Source organism: Vigna umbellata, chromosome 1 (assembly GCF_029865625.1).
Source record: "Vigna umbellata cultivar VRB3 chromosome 1, Vumbellata_1.0, whole genome shotgun sequence".
NCBI classification, from domain to species: domain Eukaryota; kingdom Viridiplantae; phylum Streptophyta; class Magnoliopsida; order Fabales; family Fabaceae; genus Vigna; species Vigna umbellata.
Window position 1 is genome coordinate 40,431,952 of NC_142165.1, and position 23,586 is coordinate 40,455,537.

General features: G+C 34.1%; 3 protein-coding genes and 1 pseudogene across 5 annotated transcripts; 1 reads left to right on the forward strand and 3 right to left on the reverse strand.

Moving 5' to 3' along the window:
* Window positions 1–40: 40 nt before the first annotated feature.
* On the reverse strand, window positions 41–6,851 carry LOC148205354 (kinesin-like protein KIN-14P; annotated as a pseudogene).
* A 3,182-nt stretch (window positions 6,852–10,033) lies between these two features.
* LOC148205355 (zinc finger protein CONSTANS-LIKE 16-like) lies at window positions 10,034–11,806 on the reverse strand. The gene is made up of 2 exons (XM_088103052.1): window positions 10,835–11,806; window positions 10,034–10,570 (listed from the first exon to the last, which is right to left on the reverse strand). The coding sequence occupies exons 1-2, from the start codon at window positions 11,711–11,713 to the stop codon at window positions 10,343–10,345; spliced, it is 1,107 nt and encodes a 368-aa protein (XP_087959178.1). The 5' UTR covers window positions 11,714–11,806; the 3' UTR covers window positions 10,034–10,342.
* A 134-nt stretch (window positions 11,807–11,940) lies between these two features.
* On the reverse strand, window positions 11,941–16,920 carry LOC124831251 (lysM domain-containing GPI-anchored protein 3-like). Of its 3 annotated transcripts, XM_088103050.1 has the most exons (6): window positions 16,196–16,920; window positions 14,847–14,961; window positions 14,599–14,760; window positions 14,401–14,432; window positions 14,251–14,310; window positions 11,941–13,922 (listed from the first exon to the last, which is right to left on the reverse strand). In XM_088103050.1, exons 1-6 carry the CDS (start codon window positions 16,854–16,856, stop codon window positions 13,876–13,878), a joined length of 1,077 nt encoding a protein of 358 aa, XP_087959176.1. In that variant the 5' UTR covers window positions 16,857–16,920; the 3' UTR covers window positions 11,941–13,875. The 3 variants fall into 3 exon arrangements, with proteins under 3 accessions (XP_087959176.1, XP_047161133.1, XP_087959177.1); XM_047305177.2 differs by lacking the exon at window positions 11,941–13,922 and having other exon boundaries at window positions 13,942–14,310; XM_088103051.1 differs by lacking the exon at window positions 11,941–13,922 and having other exon boundaries at window positions 13,942–14,310; window positions 14,847–14,984; window positions 16,162–16,920.
* Window positions 16,921–20,515: 3,595 nt separating this feature from the next.
* LOC148205356 (uncharacterized) lies at window positions 20,516–21,316 on the forward strand. The gene is made up of 2 exons (XM_088110468.1): window positions 20,516–20,531; window positions 20,654–21,316. Exon 2 carries the CDS (start codon window positions 20,825–20,827, stop codon window positions 21,149–21,151), a length of 327 nt encoding a protein of 108 aa, XP_087966594.1. The 5' UTR covers window positions 20,516–20,531; window positions 20,654–20,824; the 3' UTR covers window positions 21,152–21,316.
* The last annotated feature ends 2,270 nt before the right edge of the window (window positions 21,317–23,586 follow it).

Sequence of the window (23,586 nt, forward strand, 5' to 3'; positions counted from 1 at the left end):
AAAAAATGATACTATGCTAAGCTTATACATAAACTTGGAATGCTATAAATCCTTCTATTTTATTTGAAACTGATGGTGTTTAGGTCCTATGCTAAGCTTATACATAAACTGGCACATTTTCTATGTTTTTCTTTTGTAGTGATGAGTTGGATGCAAATACCCTCAAAAGTGTCACCAACATGACTAAAAAAAAGTAAACTATTGCATACCAATGAAATATTTACACGGTGGTCAAAGAGTGAAAGTGAAATATGAATTGTCGCTTCTGCTTCCTACTTTACTTCCACAGTTTTGGAGGCTTAAGGGTGCCTATACTCATGCTTTTTTTAATACCTGAAATCAAATTTGTGAAACAAAGTTGAAAAGTTGAATGAGCATAGATGTTAAGAAGAGTGTTAACGTAGTATGCGTATACACACTTGATGACTTCTTCACTGGTTCCTTTACTGGGCCGGCGGTGGGGATTGTAGGGATTGTGTTTGATGAAGTTCGGCCAAATTTCCTCATCGCTTGAACAGTTCTGCGAAGTCCTTTAGACCTGCAAAAAAAAGAAACGAATAAATTTTAAGTATGACCACTAAATGATGCAGGTGGTGTTCTGTTAATTTCCTTTCTGATGTAAAGATTTAATAAGCACTACTCACATCTTCTCTGATGGTGGTTTTGGGACTTCAGTGAGACTGGAATTTTCAGAACCATCAGTTTCTGTGCCTGCAGCAACACCACCGTCAGAAAAATCACTTGATCTTCCGTCAAATCAGAATCTGTACATCCTGAAGTTTCTGCAGTTGCAACAAAATCATTTTGTTGTGCATGATCATCAATTGGTTGGGGGCTAGCAGATTGTAACTGGATACTACTTCTACTTCGTGGAATTATATTTCGCTTAACTCTGCTACCAGCTAAACCTTTCATGGCTTGAAGCCTCTCAATCTCCTCATCTTTTGCCAAAATAGAGCTCTTCAAAGAAGACACCTAGAAAGTCAACCAAAGGAGGGGATGATTACTCATCTGGCTCATTCACAAACATGAAAACAGTCATGCCAACATAATCAATTGGGTACCTGTTCCATCATTTCTCTAAAGTCTTTGCCCTCTTTGTTACTTCGTGCAGCTCCTAATTCAACTCCAGAAACCCTCTCAGCAAACTTTAAAGTGCTCAGAGTTTCAGAATATGAACTTACGTCTGAATTGATTTGGACGAACATGAGCGTCTTTGCTTGACCACCTATGTGGTAAGATCAAAGGCAAGATTCAAAGATCAGAAGAAAGTCTACCTTGAAAAGATTCAAGGTTGGTTAATAAAGATTTACCAAGAGAAGTTTGTAGAAGTTGAGTAAGCTTGCTGTTTCTGTATGGTACATGAGAGCTCTTTTGAGAAAGGGAAAAAATAACATCTCCAAGGGCAGCTAGTGATCTGTTTATATGCTGTGCTTCTTTGAGCCTATCCCCAATTACTTCAGAACGATCTACTCTTTCACTTCCAGCCAAATCTACCAAATGAAGATTACCAGCCATAGTGCAACCAGTCTTTAAGTCCTTCCCGGTAACGTGAACTGAGACAACACTGTGTACATAAGTTTGCATGATGTCATCACAATGAAAATCTTTCATTTCAATGTTGAATGATAAAAAAGGTAAGGACAAAAAAACCGGTGCAACCTGTGAGAACGACTACTTCGTTCATTCATAGCAGTTGCAGCAATGGCTCTATTTTTAAGTCCAATTTCCATTAGCTTAATAACATCTGAAGGTAATTTCACTGGGAACAAGCTAGCATCTGGGACTACTAAGCCATTTGGTCGAGATTGAGTCAATATCCCAAGTGTGTGCATTTAAGGAAATCAGAGACACAAAATGTAGAAGAAGAAAATCCATGCAAAGATTGACATGTTCAAAGTTACTGAAAAAAGGATATCTTTTTGGAGAAGCATATGTTGTTAACAAGTCACGGACTTGCTCGTTATATATCTCAACCATTTGAACTCCGATCTCATATTCCACTATATTTTGTCTACTTGTGGAAATCCTGAAGAGGTCATTTAGAGCTCGATAGTTAACACCGATAGTCTCGCTTGTTGCCCCATTTGGACCAGTCTGAGAAAAGTTGGCATCTTATAGAATAAAGAATTCCTTCAATAAATGATGTATGAGATGAAAATCAACATATCGAGAAGGTCCATACCATTGTATAAGTTTTCCCTGAACCAGTTTGACCATAAGCAAATATACACACATTATACCCATCTAGAACTGATCTAGTGAAGTCTTGGATGTCGGAGTATACCTCCGCTGCATTGTTCAGATTACTATCATTAGTACAACACTAGAATGTAAACAAAAAAAAAAGGGAGAAACTGTAATTTCGAAGTAATCATAAAAAATGGTGCGTTTATGTTATTAAACCTTGAGTTGCGGCAGGGTTGAAAACCCTGTTAAATTTAAATGATCGAAGAGTATCTTTTCCTTCTTTGGATGGATTTGCCACAACCAAATCATTTTCACCAACGTGTTCAACAATAGACTCTTTTTCCAATTTTCCTATTGCCGATGGTCGAATTCGACAATATACTCTGATATTTCCTGTATCATAATAAAAAAACTGAGTTCATAGTACACTTACACATCAATAACCCAGTAGAAAAGACAATATAATGCCACCTTTTAGTTCTTGAATCTCATTGAACAGTTTTTTATTTTCAGCCATAACAACGTGGTAGTTTTCAGCTGCCTGTAGAAGTGGTTTAAGTTTTACACCTGAACAGATAATTTACAATCAAATGGTCAGAGTTATCTTCAAAGAAGGAAAGAGGCAACAGTAGAGTAACATTCTAATAACAAGACCTACCCAATAGATCCAACTCCCCTGCATAAACCGTTTGCTTTTTATTACATTTTGCTTAGTGGATTCCAAAGATAACTTCATTTTCTGGATGATATCAAATTCAGTACAAAATTGTAATGTTTGACATCACCAAGATAACATTGACATTAACACATTTGTAAGTGTACCTGTAGTGAACTGAATTGAAATGTTATGACAGTCAGAAATCGGTTCATTTTCATGTTCCACTTCTGATCTTTTGAATCCGAAGAAACCTCAAGTTCCTTAACCTTATTTCTTAACTCTTTTAATTGATGCTCATATTCTTCACACTTTTGTTCCAATTCTGATTTGACATCCTTTTCCAACTGGGACCGCTGTACTTCAAATGCTGTTTTAGTTGTTTCTAGCGCTTGCTTCAAAGCTAAAATTTCTGAATCTTTGTGCTCCCGTTCTTTCATCGACCTAGCAATTTCCTCATCATTTGCTGTCTTAACCTCTTCTTGAAACTTTTCAACCTGCATTTAAGGGCCAAAGAGCACATAAAAATACAAATAACATGAAAATAATTTATCAAAGAATAAAACTTGGATTTGTTTTTAAATTTTCTACTAAACAATTTATTGTTCTATCTCAAAAATCCTTGTGATAAAAGTTAGAAATTACATCTAAATTTGTCTTTAAACTAAAACCTCCTGGTCTTGTCTTGTCCCTCTAAATGTACTAATATATTGTTTTGCGTGTAAAGTAAGAAACCGATACCTTATTTTGTAATACTTTCAATTGGTATTCATATTCTTGGGCCTTTTCTGTCCATGCCTTAGCACCTTTTGCTTCTTCTTCAAGTTGAGAGAATTGTGCTTCATATGTTCTTTTGGCTGTTCCCAGTTCGCTCTTCAAAGCTGAAATTTCCATTCTTTTGTCCTCCTGTTCTTTCATCAACCTAACTAATTCATCTTTCATATTTTCAGCCTGTATTGAAGGTCCAAAGATCTCAAAATACTAATAGTATGAAAATAATTTATCAAAGGATAAAACTTAAATGCAGTTCTTTAGATGGTTTGTGTAGTTTTCAAACAAAAATTAGAGTATTATCTCATCTCAAGACTACAAGTAATAAAGAGTTTCAGTATACGTTACCAAGCTAAAAATTTGATTTTGAATTTCTGAACAAAGAATAACATCATAAGTATGTGTGAAACAGTATTTGAGTTTTGTCTAATAACTAAAACTTCTTGGTCTTGTCCTGATTTCTCTTCTAGTGTTGTGTAGCAATAATACATTGCTTATCGAGTAAAGAGAGAAACCTTACCTTATTTCTTACTTCTTCTATTTGTTGTTTATATTCTTGAACCATATGTGTCAGTTCTGCTTTAGCACCCTCAGCTTCTGCTTCCAACCGTGCAAATTGCACTATAGATGTTCTTTTGGCCGTTTCCAGTTCTATCTTCAAAGCTGAAATTTCCAATATTTTGTCCTGCTGCTCTTTTATCAACCTACCAACTTCTGTCTCATCAACCTTATTTTCTTCCTCTTTGATCCTCTCACGCTTTATCGAAGGGACAAAGAGCCCAAAATCCAAACAACAAAAAAAAATAATTTAATTAAAAGTGTATCAATATATTGTTTATTGTACAAAGCATGAAACCATTATCATTAACTGCTGATTTATGTAGAAAATTCATACCAATATGATAGTTTTACAGATATAAAATTGATCTACTTCTAAATTCTCATAGAATGATAACTCAAAACTATCTGTGATACCTCATTCTCATCTTTAGTTTCGGATGCAAGTGTCTCGAGTACTCTTATTCTGGACTGGTATTTTTCTTCTCGAGCCTTGAAAAGATTGTTTTGCTGAAGTGACAGGACAATAAAGTGATTTGAAAAATGACTAAGAAATCAAAAGTAACAAACTAACTAACTAGCTTTTGAAAATAATGTAATGAACATGACATACAGTTCGTAAATGTTCTGCTTGAGTTGACATGCGCCGTTCAATCTCTTGCGCAACCTTTCTCAATAAGCAAGCCACACGCTGAGAAACAAAGATAATAAACCATGTTTATGAAACTGTATGCGGTATATTTGTTTGTGCTGCAAACCAATTGCGTTGATTGTATACGTGTAAACCAATTGCATGGATTATATACATGTAGTTTAATGAATGAGTTTATGTAACACCAAACCAAAGTCTCCAAGGCCATACATGAGGTATTTCCCCATTTCTTCTTTCAACACTTTCTTCAAGAATACCATTCACAACACTCAGAAGCGACTGAGTGGGAGCATTCTGCAAAATTAGACTCTGAAACATATCAGTCATGTATCAAACAGAAAAACCATGTTCATCTATAAACATGCATTAAAGTGTATATGGAAGTAAACTTTAAGAACTTACATCTATATTGTTTGATTTCATCATTTCTGATATTTTTTCAGGTGGAAGATCTATGTAACTTCCTGGTTTCAGTTGAAACACCTCATGGAAATTATGACCAGCATGGTGTATTAATGAGGCTGATTGCTCTGTCGAATATACAAATGAGTAAAACTGACTACTTAAACACGGAGAACACAGTCTATTTGGAAACTGGTGATGATAAAAAAGTATTAGTAGTATTTTAGCAAGAAATTACAAGGAAATTGCCTTCCACACAAAAGTTAAGATTTAAATTTAGGACAAGTGTATAATGTCGTAAGTTCTCTTGACACTGTTTCTCTAGTTAAAATCGGCATTTCATCTCAGTAAAACTAATAATTTATCCTTAGCTTTTTAATAGTACAAGGTCGTACTTAAATTTTGCTGTTAAGGAAATTCAAGATACAGGTAAATTTTCTTGATTGTTAACATAACCTTGGCACCATGTTCAGAAAGTGGTATGCTTAAACAAACACAAAAAACGAAGTCCGAGTTTAAATTCACCGAACCCTGCACAGATGGGGAACTCATAACACGCTGCAACTTTGACGAAATTGAAAACTTCTTTTGCTCTCCACCAAATGTTGTAGAACAATGATGATGATGGAATGGTGAATTCACACGAGGGCTGACTGTGATGGAACTAGGAAGATTATCTCCAAAACCATGCTGCAAACTTTTTTTTCTGAGTGTTAAAAGACATTCCACAACAGCTTTCATAGACCCCTACACAACAAAAGAACATGGTAACCCAAGAGGGAACATGAACCAAGCTCATGAAAAACTCATGCATCAAAACAAAACTAATGCTATACATGAAGATACATAAGGTTTTTACTATAATTCAAAGATAAAGATTTTACTGATAATGTTCCTGTCATCAGTTGACAGAAATAAGTTTGTATCAAAGTTAAATTCATGTAATACTTAAAGCCTGATTGGTTACAATTGTGTAACTCCCGTTAAACTAAGTTTATGCACGACACAAAGTAGGCTTCGTACCTTTTCTAGGTCTGAGATTTCAAACCGGAGCAATCCCGTTAGATCCAAAACTTTCAGAAAGGATTTAACATTTTCTGATTGTGATGGCAGAACATTATCAGGTTCACTAACCTACACAAGAGAATCCAGACTAAAAGATATATCTCAAATCACTTGCAAATTTAGAGCTAGTTAAAAGGTTAAAAAGTGTTACCACATTCACAATACCAGGTCGTAGCTTGTTCAGTATCTGGCACAAAACAGTACCATTACTCAAGCATGCTCTTAATTCACCATCCGTGACATTTGGTGGAAATTTCAATGAAGGAATAAGGCTAGATAACCACTGAACCAAAAGCAATCGATTTTTGGCTGAAAATATTCCAATTATGGGAGGAGATTACCACATGAATGAATACATACAACAGGCAAATTGGCAATAGGCGTGGTAAGGAACTAAGTAAGTCCTATTCCATTACCTTCCAACTCAACATTGTGGGATTGAAAACTCCCATTTTCAAAGGAACTATCAATTGGGCAGCCCAATTCTGTGTTTCTGAGGGGAAATTCATCACTATGTTCCTCGAGGGACAAAGCAACTTCACATTTCCATGGAGACATGTTTCAACGAAACCCCCATTTTATCAATTCATTATAGAAAAAACTCAGCCTGAAAATAATACCCAATCCACCACAAAAAGTAAAAGTTAGCATCAAGGTGGTCTGATCAAATTGCACAAATACAACGCAATGAAAAAAAAAATCATGATTCCAATTCCATTCACTAGCTAAAGCCATTTACTCCCTTCAGAACAGAAAAAGGCACAATCTCCATATGCACTCTCTTCTTTACAGACAAAAGAAAAATCCAATGGAGGAAGTCAAAAAGAACAACTTTTCCATATCCTACAATTCAAGATTGTATTCCAAATTGAACATATTTTCAAAATAACATTCCAAGAATAAAAAGAATACCAAGAATAATGACAATTCAATCCATGCATAATGGTTATCAGAACCCTCTAAATTCTAATATAAGTCAAACATTTCCGTCTGAAATGATCGAGATTGTTGACCCTTCAAGAATGGGAAAATCTGTAAAACTGCAGCTCCGGAGAACAGCAGAATAAAAGAAAGAAAAAAAAAACGGAAGAAGAATGTAAAAAGTTAGAAAAGTAGATTATTGATGATGCATTGTAACAGAGAATACAGTGAGACGTTCACGTTGAATCAAAGATGGTTCTTGATATTGAATATGAGGAGACTGAGAGAGAGAAAAATCCTTTGAATAAATTTAATTTTGAATAAAAATATATATTATAAAGATTTAAAAAAAATGATGTGACGACTAGTGCTGGTAATGTATGTTCCTTTAGAAGTGTAAAAATGAAAAAGATGATAAAGAGTATACCGAGAAAGAAGGAGAGTAAGACTCTCTGCGTCACCATTGATCATGCATGCATTTGCACGTGCATCAACACAACTAGGCTGCAAAAGCTTATTATCTGGGACACCAATGTACTTATATATATATATATATATATATATATATATATATATATATATATTATATATATATATATGAAAAATGTTTTTTAATAATTTTTTTTTTGAAAACTTTTTTAGAACCACACACATAATTCATTTTCAAAAAGTTATTAAAACAAATTATTAAAATATAATGGTAATATATATATATATATATATATATATATATATATATATTGGAAAGGTTAGTCCAAGAATAAGTTCAAAGCAATTCTATTACTTCATTAGTTGTATTTTATCTGTCACCAAATATTATCTTTTCAAGTTTAAACTTTTACATTTAAATTAATTTTACTATTTGATTTGTATAAAATATATATTTGTTTACCCATTGTCACTATATATATTTTACTTTTAAGTTTAAACTATTTTTCCCTTCAATACACATATATAGACATTTTTGTAAAGTCCGTAACTATTTTATCTTTCTAGAATCAACTCAACCTTCTTAGAAATATCAATATATTGATTATGTTGAGATTTTATTTTTTTAGGAAACAATATTAACTTTTTTTATGAGAATATTATGTTTATTTATATTTATTATTAGTATTAATGAAAATGTTATTATATTTTAAAGAAAAATATCGACATATAACTAATTGTAATACTAGTGCATGAGCAACCTAGATAACATTTAGGGTGAAGTTGATTGCTAATAATGTACCATTTTATTAAAGAAAATAAAACTATATATAAATGAAACTTATTAAATGTGAAATGAGATTCACAAAATATATTTTTGTTAATAAAGTTTAATTAATAACAAACACATCCTAAACATTTTGTAGGAGAAGGAAAACCGTCTTGCTAATGTATATTAAGATTCCTTGGAAAAGGAAAAACTATTTTGGTGGCTGAGAAAAGTTATGAACTTTGAGTAGGATAGAAAAGCCAAGCCAAAGGCATGAACTTAAAATTGCTGGCGAAATTGAACTAAGGACTCGTGAGAGAAAAAAAGAAAAGAAGTATTTGAGGCAATTAGGAAATGATATGAATGAGCAAAGATTTGAAAATCTTTGACAAAATTTGCTCTCAAATTTGGAAAGGACCATGCAATACAGTGCAATGCTTCTTGTTCGTATTAGGCAAGCCAATTGCAGAAAAGGGACCCAAAGAATGGAAAGTGATTCATAAAGAAAAGCTAGGGATTGCATGAGTAGTCTCTCATGAGCAGAAGCTTATAAATTGAGACATGATGATGATTGTGCTGACCCATTGGCTTTATATTTTCTGTCCTACGCCACTACCCTTTTGAAGTTTCTGTTGTTTCACTTTCACTAAATCTGGCCCAGTGACCACAATTTTATGGACCACTCATTGTTCATATGGGATACAACAAAACTTGCATGTCACTGGGTGTCATCTACTGCGCTTATGTAGCTCTTGAGTTATCAGAAAGACAATTTACAACTTACATATATCACTTATAATTTTATTTACTCATATACGCAACTAGCACATCTTGATGTGTCTATCCTCAATAAATCAATATAATATTTGCCCTTATATACAACAAGTCATGACTCATGATCATGTGGTTCTTGATAGGAGAACTATTTCAATTCCAATGTTCTTTGTGTTGGGACAGACCTCCACGCATAGGAACAACAGATAGCAAACCATAAAAAAAAAATTGCCTTTGATGTGATTTCTCACTTTTACTTATGTCCGTAACACTTCAACAAAAGTGTTTATTATGAAGATCAGACGTTCAACACCTAAAGTTGGTTTGGTTCCAAAGTAAGTTAACTGATGAGAAGACATCGAAGCCAATACATAGATTGGGGAGACAAGCTGTTGTTATAAAAAGTTATCCACTTATCATATTCTTCTTTTTTTATCGAGAAATTCATTTATATCAGTTTTATACAACTTTGTTTTTCAAAGAGAAAAAGATGGAGGTGGAGTACAAAATGCATGGTATAAATTGTTGTAAATTCTCTTGTATATAACAATATCGAGCCTTCACATAGTAAATGACGAAGTTATGAAAGAAAATAACATCTTCTTAACTTGAACCACAGAGCTTTTAATTGATTTCAAATGTAGGGCTAAGTTTGAAAAGAGTTATTCCCATCATGCAGTACATAGCTTGAGAAGATTGGTTATTTATGAATTTGTTCAAATTGGTAATGCATTCTGGGTACCATCCTCGTGTTTAATTTGTTCTTCATGTACATAAAACAAGGAACCGTGGACACCAGAGAAAAATATAAAAGCCAATACCAGTAATTTTAATCAGCAACCTAAAATACCTAAAATAACAGCATCGGCATTGAATAATTGAATTTTTAATAGGAAACAACAAAAAGGCTTCAAAAATTGGATTACCCAATAAGTTTTGCTGAGAAGGAAGATGGTCAATTAGTACTAATTACTAATTAAACCTGCCGGAGATATATATAAACAGAAATATCCCAAGCAACAAGTCTAGTAAAATTAAGACTGCCCAGTAATATTATTACTTGTTTAATATAATACAGGCTATATATGTATAGCCAAACCAAGTATTGATCCAAATTTGCAGAAATAGCAAAGATGGATCCGTTAACTGATAGATGTCATTGGTAAGCAGGAAAAGCATTCGCCCCCACAAAGCATGTTCTCTTCACAAAACGACCTTTCATTCTGGGCCTTTTTTCTGCGTTCAACTTTCTCACTTCATATCTTATTTTCTTTGCAAACAAACGAGTCCTTCTCTTCTCTCTGTACCTCGACACTCTTGCCTCTCTTCCTCCGTCTAGGTCACCCCTTAAGGCTCTTACGTCCCCATCTACACCACTCAGACCCTGAAAAATAATAAATAATCACATCTCAACCACAGCTCACACATGCAAGATGTAAAGAGCATAATTGCTAGCATTTTACTCAAAGAGATGAAAGGAACGTTTGGTTTTCATTTGAGAGTCCTACAACACCCTTTCAAAAAGCAAAATTTGCAAACCCCGTTTCCAAAATAACATTAATTCAAACTTAACTTTTCAAATTTTAATCTGAACATACAAACGTAATTCATGTAAAAGATGAAAATTAACAAGAAGTAGAGGTAGTACCAAGCAGAAGTCATAGCCAGAGTTGAACTTAGGTGGGTTTGAAGTTGTCCAGGGAGAAGAACCTTGGCTAGACCATGCAGTTATAACCTCATCGTAGTTCAGTCTCAAAAATATGTCTCTCTTTGTTCCTCCTTCTTCACCAACAGCACCGTCACTCGCCACCACACACTCCTTTTCCCGTGCATCTGACAACACGGACTCAATGCTATTCCAATGAAAGGCATCATCGTTCGTCATGTCAAAAACTGACTCCAGATAACACGCTACATCACCATCAACATCCTCTTCATCCTTAACCTTCGCCATTGCACCCTGAACTCCCCCTCCCACACGCTCACTTATTTCATCGTCTTCTTTATCAAGTAGGTTTTCAACATCAGCAGCAAACTCCGCGAAATCCATGTCGGAAAAACTGTCCAAGTCATCTGTTCTCACATCATAATTGTCGAACACGGGCACGCGACATAGCATCTGTTCCTCCGTCTCGTCATTATCCACAACCACAGGTTCTTGTTCTTCCCTTCCCAGCTCCGGAACCAGGGGAAGAACACTGCTGTTGTTGAAGAGAACTTCTTCTTTGAGACGTTGTTGCAGTGCAAAGTGTTTGTTGTTGTTGTGACGTGGGGTTCTTGCCTTGCGTGTGAATCCACTGTGCCATGCGTGCGTGGTGGTGGTGGTTACCTTGGAGGATGCAGTTTGAAGCCGAACCCTTTCGTGCCTGCTAGCTAACTGGTTGGCGGAATGAACCAAAGTGTCGCAGCCATGGCAGAGAAAAGCATTATCAGCCGCACAGAACCACCTTGCTCTTCTGCTTATGCAGCTATCGCAGGCTCGTGCTGTCTTGGCTCCCAAGGCACCTGCATCTTTCATGTCTCTCATCGTGGAAAATCGTTGCTATTTTTTGGTTTGTGAAGTTTGAAATGAAAGTAACAATGGAATGTTGAGATGCTTTTCATATATTTATTTGCTCAGAATCAGATAGGAAAATGGTTCAATTATTGTTAGTGTGTGTTCAGACTTGACAGCGTGGTGTGGCAGTGGGGTCTGTCTATTTTCGTTTTGTCTGAGGTATTTTAGAAAAAAAACGCAGTCTTTTAATGTAGAAGGATTTATTTAAGAGACTGGTTTTTTTTTAGAAAAAAGGTTATCTTTCTTATAAATGTTCCTGTATATATATACAAACTTAAAGATTAAACTTCTCATCAAATGATTAAAAGACAAATTATCTGTTAACCATGTTACATCAAACTTTCTCTTACTCGATAGGGTGCTCTCCCTCTCTGGCCATGCACTTTTGGTAATTTACTAGTGGGGGATTTTGGCCCTACCATCTGGCCTCATCCCAGTGTTTATTGGCTGGAGATTTGATGTTCATCTTGTTCTCTGAATTCCCATTGGTTCCCTTTCTGATTATGGGATTTCTCATGGACCCATTTGGTTTTGGGTCTACTACTCTACTGGGGTTAGTGTGAGTTTTGTATTAAAATTTGATCGTGACCCTTTTTGTTGTCTTGCTTTTATAATTCAATAATTCCTGGTAGAACATTAAATTTTCAATTTGTGGTCCCCACCTCGATGTTGCTTTCTCCTCACCAGAGGTTGCCTTCTACCCATTTCTTGTCTTAGTCACAGTGCATTTACAACCATTAGAGAAGCTGAGTGGTGTCTGAATAATTTATCTGTCATTCTGGTTACTAATTTTTGTACTAACTTTTAGTTTTAGAGCTGCTACTTCTGCTTCAGAAAATCTAAACCATAAATTAAAGCATGGTTTGTAAACATATAGTCAAATTTAGTAACAAGGAACTCTGTCTTGCTTGTTCCCACTTGTCTTACATCAGTGACAGACCTTTTTTTCAGCAACAAACCCATTAATTTTAATTTGTCATGTCTAATCATTTTTTTCTCTGTTTCAAATGTAAACACTAATCTTATGTATAGGAAGAGAGATTACTGTATAACCTGATCCCACCAGTGGAGAAACTGATATCTTATCTACCAAGTTCAAATTTAAACTATGGTTAGTTTAATTATATTGTCAATTTTACCAAGCAGTTTTATTTGAGTAAGTAATCTTCTTAACTTCACTGCAAGAAAGGCCAATTTTGATGTAACAGATATTTGAAGGCCGAGTGTTGACATTTTAAGAATCAGTCCAAAGAACAGTTCACCTTAGAATTATATATATTTTTCTGGGGCCAGTAAATTTTCTTCATACCGAGGCCATAAATTACAACCAATGGAAGTTTAGTGTTATAGAATGGACTAGTTTTCACGAAAAGACAGATCATGGTTCGAATTCCAATCTTAAGCACACTCTGACATTAACATTCACATACACTCTATTCTATCATGTAATTAAGTTAACTGGGGAAAGTGGGGGGACACAAGCATGTACAAAACAAACTTTATGTTGTACAGTATTATAATAACGCGTGGCATGTGTGGATAAAAGGCTGAAATATCGAGGAATTTCAGTATAACGTTAATTTCAATGTGTGATTGCGGTTTTTCAAAATCTTGATAATTGATGGAACAATGATAGAAAGTTATTTTATGGCACCTGTTTTCATTCAACGTCAACATGAATGGAACTGATCGATCAGATATTGTTCGCAGAAACTGGAGGAAAGGTATTCGTGCAAAAACATGTCGCTGCTAATTGGTAAAAATAGACATAACTGAGAAGATATCGTTTTGCTCATCAATGTCAGCGTTTTTGCCTTGAAATTCTTTTACTACTACTAATAATCTTGTCATCTACACCTTTTATGGAAAGGAAGGCTAAAACTGAATGTATAACCAAATTCGGAAATGGAGCATTGTTTCAGAATCTATTAAACCAGGTTATTTGTGAAGGTTTTTCAATAAACTGTCAGAAATGCATGCATTTAATAACGAATTTTCGGAATAATTTTGAGCTTCTTAATTACCTCCCAGATATTAATTCGAATAAGTTCAAATTTGCAAAAACTTAGCTCTAGAAATGTTACCTGTGATATATGTAGCTTCTAACGAGGGACAGTGATAATGACAACTGACTAGTTGCTCCACTTGCAGTTCTTCAAGAACAATAAACGGAATTTTGCTATATCAAATGAGCAGAAAAATGTTCTCAAGTAAGTCCCCAAACCAAACAAAGCGACAAAGTTTATCAAGGATGAAAAAAAACACAGTAAAAACAATGGCTTTGTACACCCAAAAAACCAGTGAAATCTTTCTTTTCTTATACAAGGGTAAGGTAGAATTGAATACAAGATGTGCTCAAATCAGAAAATAAAGGATAAACTTTAAAAATAAGAATATTTGCAGCAGATTGATTAAAAATCGAGCAAGCCTTCCATTGAAGGCACTGGTCTTTTGAGAAGCTTTAGAAACTGGCAATGGCAAGGAGGAGGATGTCTTCGGAGACATACCAAATGGGTCTTCAGATGATGAGAAAGACCAACATGATGCTCGTCTATGACAGACATTATCTGCATAAAACGAAGATATTAGACTGAAAACCAAATCAGCAATCTGAAACTTGTGCATATCTTGCTTTGGTATAATATAGAGATAATTACCAGGGCACTGGAGGTAAGAAGAGTTCTTCATACTGCAAAAAGAGCATACCATATATTTGTTAAAATGCTAACAGGGTTTAACAGAAATTAAAACCCCATTTTAAAGTTTTGCCACAATTCATTCTTTAAGGCAAGCAAATCGAATAATACTGTAGTTGAAATTAATATTCAGTTGTTATGAGCATTCAATTTGCTTACCTACTCAGAATTTTTCCACCCCTGTGGCCACGGTAAACACATTGGATCAGATTGCAAGCTGTTTCTGAATGCTCCACACATTCACTGCCAATAATAAGATTGGATTGTTTGCAACGTAAGTTATAGCAGGGAACAGCTAGCCCAGAAGGAACGCATCGCATCCTGCCAAAATTGATTGAAATACTAAATTCAGACTAAAACTAAAATTTGAATTTTTAGCAAGATTGAGTGTATATAATAGATCTTACGTAATATCCATTGGTTGGCAACTGCATTTGATGCAGTTGCTGGCAGTTAATGTATATGAGCCATTTGGGACTATCATACTCTCATCGTACCATTTCAAGGTTGCTGATGAACATGCTGCAAAAGACAGTACAATTGTCTACAGAATATTAATGACTAAGAAAACATTCCTAACACACACACTCACAGAATCCTAAGTTTTATGAAGAATTTAGTAAAACCTACGTGAATGAATAGATAAAATCGGTGCCGTTTAATACGTGTCTTCTTTTAGCAAGAGGAATAATGGTTAATTTCATTTACTACATAATAAGAAAATTAGTGTTACCAATTTTTACTACAATACACCTTTTTAATATATTTCTTATCATTGGTAAATTATACCCAAGTGAAGCTAAATGGAAAACTAATTTATTTTTAAATGACGTTGTATATATATAAGGGTAGTATTATTTTGACACAATAGATTTTTACACACTTTATATTTATTACTTTATTTTTCAACCTTTATCTTTCTTTATAAATACAAAAAATAATTTTTCAATGACTAAAATATCCTTAGAAGTGGAAGCATCTAGTGTAAAAAAATATTTTCCTATATATAATATAAAAAAGAGTTAAAACATGTAATGGCATTGTTATGAAAATGTCTCAAACTGTCGTATTATTGGGCCTTAGGAATACCAGTAGTTTTAATATTTAATTCCTTTTAAAATGACACAAAGTAGCTAGCTGTATTTTCATTTGGTATAAAGTTGTTATTTATATAATATATGTGTATATTTTTTTTTCCTCAAATATATTGAAGAGAGAAAAGGTTGTTCCTGGTTTCTTTTTGCATAAAAGACAAAAATATTCTCATTATTTTACCATTTTCTTTTTCGCTGTAGTTGTTGGTTCTTTCTGTCCTTTTCTGATATCTAATTGTGTCTTAATCAAGTTTTACTTTTTTTACCTCTTACAAGAAGGAAGTAACATATCACATATTATCCTCAATAAATAATGATTTCCGGATTATATAATTTGAAAACATAGAAATATTTACAAATTTGAAAGTTTTTTTATAATTTTTTTTCATGAAAAAGTAACTTTTAAAATGTGTAATTCGAAAGATGAAAATGACTTTCAAATTGATCTTAAAGTAAAAAATAACTTTATACAAAAATTCTTTTAATCCAAAAATAATGACTTAAGTTATAATTCATTAGTTAAAAGCACCTACCAAATTACATAATTCAAAACCTTTTTGATGTAAAAAATGATTTCAAGAGACATTTTAAACTGATTGTACATTAAGATGTGTAAGGCTATGGTTTCGAATTTAGAGGTTTTGTGAGAAGTGGATAGGAACCTGCAATGGGAAGAGATATAATGTCTCCAGGATCTACTGTAGGTTCCGAAAAGCCATTGACAGCTTTCAAGTCCGAAATAGTTGTACCAAACTTCGCTGCTATGCTGCTCAGGCTCTCTCTTATCTGCACAACATATGACATGTAAACAGCGGTTCCCCCATTGTTAACGTTGTTAAAACATGTGCATGGCAGTGGAATAACAAGGGTGCCTCCATTCCTCAAGGGGTTGCTGCCATTGATGCTGTTCAGAATCTTGATTTGTTCACCACTGACCAACCCACCATAACCTTCTGATATGGACGCAGCTGTGTCTGCTGCACGAACAGTGTAAATGGTTGACATGGACCTTCGGATGCCATCCACACAAGAGCAGAAGATGGGTATTTTGACAAACGTTTTGGCCCTCAGGATTTGGTGTGCACTTGATGATGTTATGGGGAAGAGAGAGTTCGACGCCAAGATATCAGAGGCGTTTACGTGGAAACGAGTCGCGATTTCTGATACTTTGGAGTCCCATGGCAAGAAATAAGAGAGGAGAGAGGGGCATGAGTCTGAGGAATTGCATGCTTCAATGGTGGACTTTGTTTCAACTTCATATTCAAAACTCAGTAACATCAAACACAAGATCTGAGGCCAAACAAACTGCTGATAGTTTCTCATTTTTTGGTATGCAGATTCAGACCAGGAAAGTAGAAATAGAAGGATTTTAGATGACTGCTATTCCTTCCATTCCATACTCACAAGTCTAAATTAATTGGACCAAAACTGTTAGGTGAAGGACTGTTCATTTATAAAAACTAATTTAATTATTACCACTAATGTTACGGTAAGTGACTTTTAATTTAAGGTTTAATTGTTTTTCATCAAGTAGGTCCCTGTATTTTGAAGTAACTCAATTTGGTCCCTAATTTTGAAAAATTGAAACAATAAAGTCTGTGCCGTTAAATGCTGTGAACGGCATCTAAATTGGTGACTAGGTGAGGTGACATTTGAAAACACGTGGCACATAAATAGTTTACTAGGTGGAATTAAATTATTTTTTAGTTTCAGAAGCATCTGAGACAAAGTTTGTTTGGATTTCATTAAATCCCTCAGCTGAAGCTCAAAATCCCTAATTGAAAAGGGTTCGAAAAGGATCTTTGTACTCGTTCTTCTTCGAAGGGTGTTGGTTCAGTATTATTTGCGAGGGGGGTGGGTCTGGTGGTGATCAAGGTTGTAGTCGTTCTTCTTGGAAGAGGATGTCGAAGGAGTACTCTTACTCTTCGTCGACATGCAGGCGGAAGGAAAACCCTATAGTTTCTTCACCGATTTGCTACTGTGGACAGAGATCTGTGATGAGAACTGCCAAAACTATGAAGAATCGAGACAAGAAATTTTGGGGATGCTCCAAGTATAAGGTATGTTAGATTGAACCTAATTAATTTGTGGTAGTGTTTCTGAGAACACAGCATTGTAATTGGCAGTTGTGTTTGCAGAATGGTGTTGAAGACGCTGGTTGCAACTTCTTCAAATGGTGCACAGATGTTGGAAGTGACGAAAGTGGTAGTTACGTGAAGAGGGAAGCGAACAAAGAAACTTTGGTCAACAGTGAAGAAATGGAGAGTACTAGGAAAATCTAGTTAAGATACAGAAATCACTGTTAATTGTTCAAAAGTGGATGAAGTTGTTGATATTGTTGGTTTGTGTTTTATGTGTCATAGAGATTATTTTAGTTTCAATGTTGTTGAGAATGGGATGAAAGTGTATGAGATGAGAACAAATGTATTGATAAGAGTGAATGAAAATTGTTCTCTTTAATATGAAAACTTTGTTAAATGAGAATTTGTCTTTTCTCCAAATATACAGCATGTGAATGAAGTATCCATATTAAACTTAATCTAACATATGGCGTCCCTTCCAATCAAGATAATTTAACAACACCCTACCATTCGGTCCTTCTCTCTCTCCCTTACCGCCTCTGTTCAGTATTATTATAGATACCGTTCGGACCCCCATAACCTTTCGTTCGGACCCCCATAACCTTTCGTTCGGACCCCCCCCCCCCATACCGTTCGGTACTCCTCTTCCTCCTATCGTTCAGACCCCCCCTACCGTTCGGACCCCCTCAACTCCTAACAAAGGGTCCACACGAGTAAATATTAAAGTGCTGAAATTGTAAATGGTTCACATGAGTAAGGCTCAAAATACCATTGCATTCAATACAGTAAGTCACAAAGGTTACAAAAGTCTTCAGAATTGTAAATGGTTCACAAGACAAAATATTAAAGTGTTGAAATATGCTTCATCCTCTTTTACAATGGTTCACTGAAGTATGATAAACATTAAGTAATCTCCTCCTATGCTTCACCCTCATTTGTTGATGCCAGGATTGGTTCATTTGTTGGGTTACTTTGTTGTGTTTGGTTCATCTGGCAAGAAGTCTTATTGTGACCCATTTCCCTACAAAGGCCACATCTTTTATGTAGACCACCCTTCCTCATTCTTGTATCGTCCCTTATCAACTCCCATTCTGCCAACCTCCTTTTCTTCTTTGGTCTCCTTGATAATACTCTCTTTGTTGGAGGGAAGACATCATTACTTGGTGTAATCTGCCACATCTCTTTACCATTGATTGGATACACAATTGAAGAGTATATCTCTTGATATGTTGCCTTCCTAAACCAACCAGGTATGAAGTCCTCTGCATCTAAATTGAGAAACTTCATAGCAGCCAACGCATGGCAACATGGAATGCTTGTGATAGCCCATTTCCTGCATGTACATTCATATTTGTCAAGATCAAACTACAAACTTGTCCCCAACTTGGGACGCATGAAGAACTTCAAACAACTTGGGACCAGAACAACCAACCCACGAACCCTATTTCCCCAATTTCGCACACACCCAATATCTCAACCTAATACCTTTTAATTTGATTTCCCCAATTTCCCCAATTTTATAACGTTTAGCTTAATTTAAACCACATGCTTCTGAAACTAAAAAATAATTTAACTCCACCTAATAAACTATTTATGTGTCACGTGTTTTCAAATGCCACCTCACCTAGCCACCAGGCAACAATTTAGACGTCGTTCACAGAATTTAATGGCACGAACTTTATTGTTTCAATTTTTAAAATTGGGGACCAAATTGAGCTATTTCAAAATACAGGGACCTACTTGACGCAAAACTGCACAAATAGGGACCTCCGAATCAATTAAACCTTAATTTAAATCTAATGTCGTTGATGATAAAGAGAATGTTGAGTAATGCTTAAAAACGTGTATGGTGGGGGAAATAACTTAATAATTACTTTACTAAATATATAATATAGTTAATTAATTTGTTTCGGTTATGGGACTGAGTCACTAAACACCTTCACAATTTGTCCTTCCTCGCTGTCCGGTCTTGCTCCTTGAGTCCCTGGTCGGTCGGTGTGTACCTGTTAAAGATACTTTGATGTCAAAGCCAGTAGTTGAACCGTCCGGTTATCTAATACGACAATGACAGTAATAAATGCACAGTAAAATGTCTTCTTCTACCGGTTACCTTTGACTTACATTTATAGTTTTCTGGCATGGGCCCGGGATTAGTGATGTTTTAATCTCGACCCAATTGTAGTCCAGTAAGCTTAATCATGATTTACCTTAATCTCCCTAATCATTAATCATTTACGCTTATGAGGCCGGCCGTCCAGACCGGTCAAATTGTCCTGTTACTAGCCGTTCAGTCATGTCTTTCTTGTGGTCAATGGAGACCGTCCGGGCCATATGGTCATAATTATTTCTATCTTTATGTCTTTTTTAATTTATTTATTTTGTATCAATTCAATAATGTTATTAGTGTACTTTGATAAGTGAATGCAATTGTATTTTTTACATAGAAATTTCTTTATTATATCCCGTATATCTTGGCTATATTATTAAATTCATACCTTGTCATTACCTTATGGGTAAAAACTCTACAATAAGATATACTTCGAAACATCTATGCTTAATTTACCTTTTTATGCACAAATAAGGTAAAACAACAACAAAGTATCAAATTTTCATAAACAAGAGATATAATATAACGCTAATAGGTGCAAAGAGAGACGTGAAAACCTTGGATTTGACATAAAGTAGCAAACAAAATCATGAACAAAGTAGCAAATCTAAACTTTGAATATCAAAAACTCTCTTACCCGTTGTCTTCACGAATCAAATATAAGAATATCTTCCGCCATTTATCTTTCCTCTTTTGGAACAATATTATCTAGGTGTGAACAATGGCAAATGTAGAAAGTGGTGTTTGAGTGGGATGAAGCTTTACCTCGGCCAACACAACACGTTATATATCATAAGCCACTAACCCAAGGTGCGATGTTCCATGATACACTAATATCTATTCTTTTGGCCAACATGATAACATTTCTACGAATAAATGTGATGGAAATTTTGTTTATATTTTGTTTGGTTCCTCATTTTTCGTCCAACCAGAAAAAGGTCTAAAAATGAAACAGAAAAGGAAGGAAATGAACCTCTGACGACATTTACAGAGATAGTGGAGAATATTGGATGACGCAATATCTGAACACGTAGAGAAGAGTTTGAGAACACCCACATATGAACATAATATATACAGAGCGTAATAATTTGTGTTGCCTTTGAATGAGGGCAGTGATGGACGGTGTGGAGAAGGGTAAGAAGAAGAGGGTGGTGGGCGTTAGGGTTAGGGGGGAGGAAGAGAGAGAGACGGCGCAGAAGCAGAAGCTTGATCAGGAGGGCCCCACCCAGGAGGAGGTCGACCACTTCTTCGCCATACTCCGCCGGATGAAGCTCGCTCTCGTTCACTTCCACCGCAAACCAAACGCCGCCAACCACTGGAGGGAGACACTCGAGGAAACTCACCTCACCTTCCGTCACCCTCCCGTCGAAAACAACGCCGCCGATCGTTTTGATCTCAACGCCGTCGCTCCTGAGGCCGCCGACACCTAGTTTTGTGTGGACGAAGAAAACAATTTCTGCATTATTATTATTTTTTTCCTTCTCTGAATTAACTACCTGTAGCTTAAACTCAATTTCATCTATTTCTTTGACGTACTTAATTGCTTACTGGCTCTCTGAACGCTACAATAATCGAAGTTTGGAGTATTAGAAACAGGTTTATCGTTCTCTTTCTATTATTTTCTGCATAACTTTCTTTCTCACCGTATTATTCGTGACTTTTTATCAAAACAGGAAGAGAACTTTTATCCGTAACAGAAGAGGATGATTACTTTCCAAAAAAAAAAATCCATTATCGTAATTGTTGGGGTGCAGAAAGAAATCTGGTGAGATGCAGGAAGTAATAGGCTGAAATTTATATGGGCTGAACATACAACTGAACTTTCTATGGGCTACCGGCCCAGTGCCTACTGCCTTTTATCTCTGGTAGAGAAAAATGCATAGTGAAGCTAATCAGATAGAAACATTTTTTTTTCAATTCAATGCTCAAATGCGCTTTTATTTATTTAAATTAAGGATGACACTGACTTCAAACCCATATTTTAAAAGGTTTATTATAGCTTTTCGTAATTGAAATAAAAGAATTTTTTTACATTAGTTTGTAAATATTAAATTTGAAAAAGTAAAATATTTTTTTTAAAATCGTTTTTAGTCTCTCAAATTTATTATTTATGGTTTAAATCAATTTTTCTTAATTTGGAAGGCTAAAAACAGTCAATTGGTGCGATTTTTTTTTTCAAAATTTAGTGATTAAAAACATAATTAAACATGTATTTTATAGTAAGAACAAAATTGGACAAGCATCTTCATACAAAATTCTAAGAGATAAAATTTAAAAATAAATTAACTTACACACAAGTTGGGGAAAAAACTTAGAAATTATATAAAAAATTACAAATTCTTTTAGGATAAAAAATTTTTTTTTTCAAATTAGAGAGACTAAAAAGTGTTTTTTAATACGTTTTATTGATGTTTGGTAATTTTTAAGGAAGATATTGTTACTAAAAAATGCAATAAATCTCCACCACCATTATTCTATATACTATTTTCATGATAATTTTCCATAAGAAACGGGCAAACACATCTTCTTTTATGTAATTTCACTCCAGACAAAATGTTATCAGCAAAATTAACGTTGTGTGTGGCTTATAAACAATGAAATAGTAGTATAATTGTGTGTTATTTGTGATGAAGATTTGCCACCACAGGCTATTTTTTATTATCTATTAACTTTATTAGAGATTTTAAATAATAAATAACATCTATATCTATCTCAATATACGTTTGGTTTTTTAAATTATTAAATCAACTCACTAATTTATCAATTTTGGTTATCTTTTATTTTTGAAGGACCACCTCTGTCATATTTTTTTCCACTTGTAAAATTCTCTATAATCTTGGGGTTCCTTTGTTTTACTGTCATAATCAAATTTTTTATATCTATAAGAAAACAGTTGATCATTTTTGCATGAATTAACAAAAATTGAAATTATAATCAAGATAACTGTTTAAATATACTTTTAATTATGTCTATAATTCAAAAAATATATTTTAAAATGAGCTTTATTTACCAATATAATAAACGTTTTTGTTATTACATTTATTTCAAGCTGAGTGACACGCTGATCACATGTATGACAGATTAGACAGGCTGAAATGAGATGTTGCATAAATCATGAGGTATATGTTTTTTTCCTTGACCCATGGTTTTAAACAATAAAATATATAAGAGTAGTTTTTAAAATATAATAAGCAAAGGTTTCTAAAAATACTTGTATATTACTCAACATAATAAGAAAAAGAAGAAGAAAATTGTAAATTTTGACAAATATATGAGGTAGAGCTAGCCCTGACTCAGTCATTGATGAGATATGACAGATTAGAAATTCAGATATGATGAATTAAAATTTCTGAAATCTCAAAATTGAATTCTTTGTTGAAAGATTTTATTTATAATTTTTTTTCATTTCTATTGTGGATAAATTCTTTGTTTTTGTTTGTGGTGAAGATACAATTAAACTTATCTTTGTATATTTAATGGAAAATTAATATCTTTATAAATTCTACGGGATATTATGAAATTTTCATCTAAGGATAGAAAAAAAATGAAATTATCAACATACTTATTTAGTAAAAAATTTTAAACTTATTTAATGAATATATGGAATAATCTATCTAATATTTTGTTGCTATATTTATTTAACAAATTGTATAAAGAGACTCTTTTATTTTATATTATTAGACTGATCAAACTATTTTTATTATATTTATTTAATTAGTATAGGTAGAAATTTGTTTAATAGGTCTGTTATGAAACTTATATATATTTTTTATTATATTTGTCTTACTCGTCTAATTAAATATATTTGTAGACTGAAATAATGATAATATAAATATATTACAAATATTGGTGATATATTTTAAAA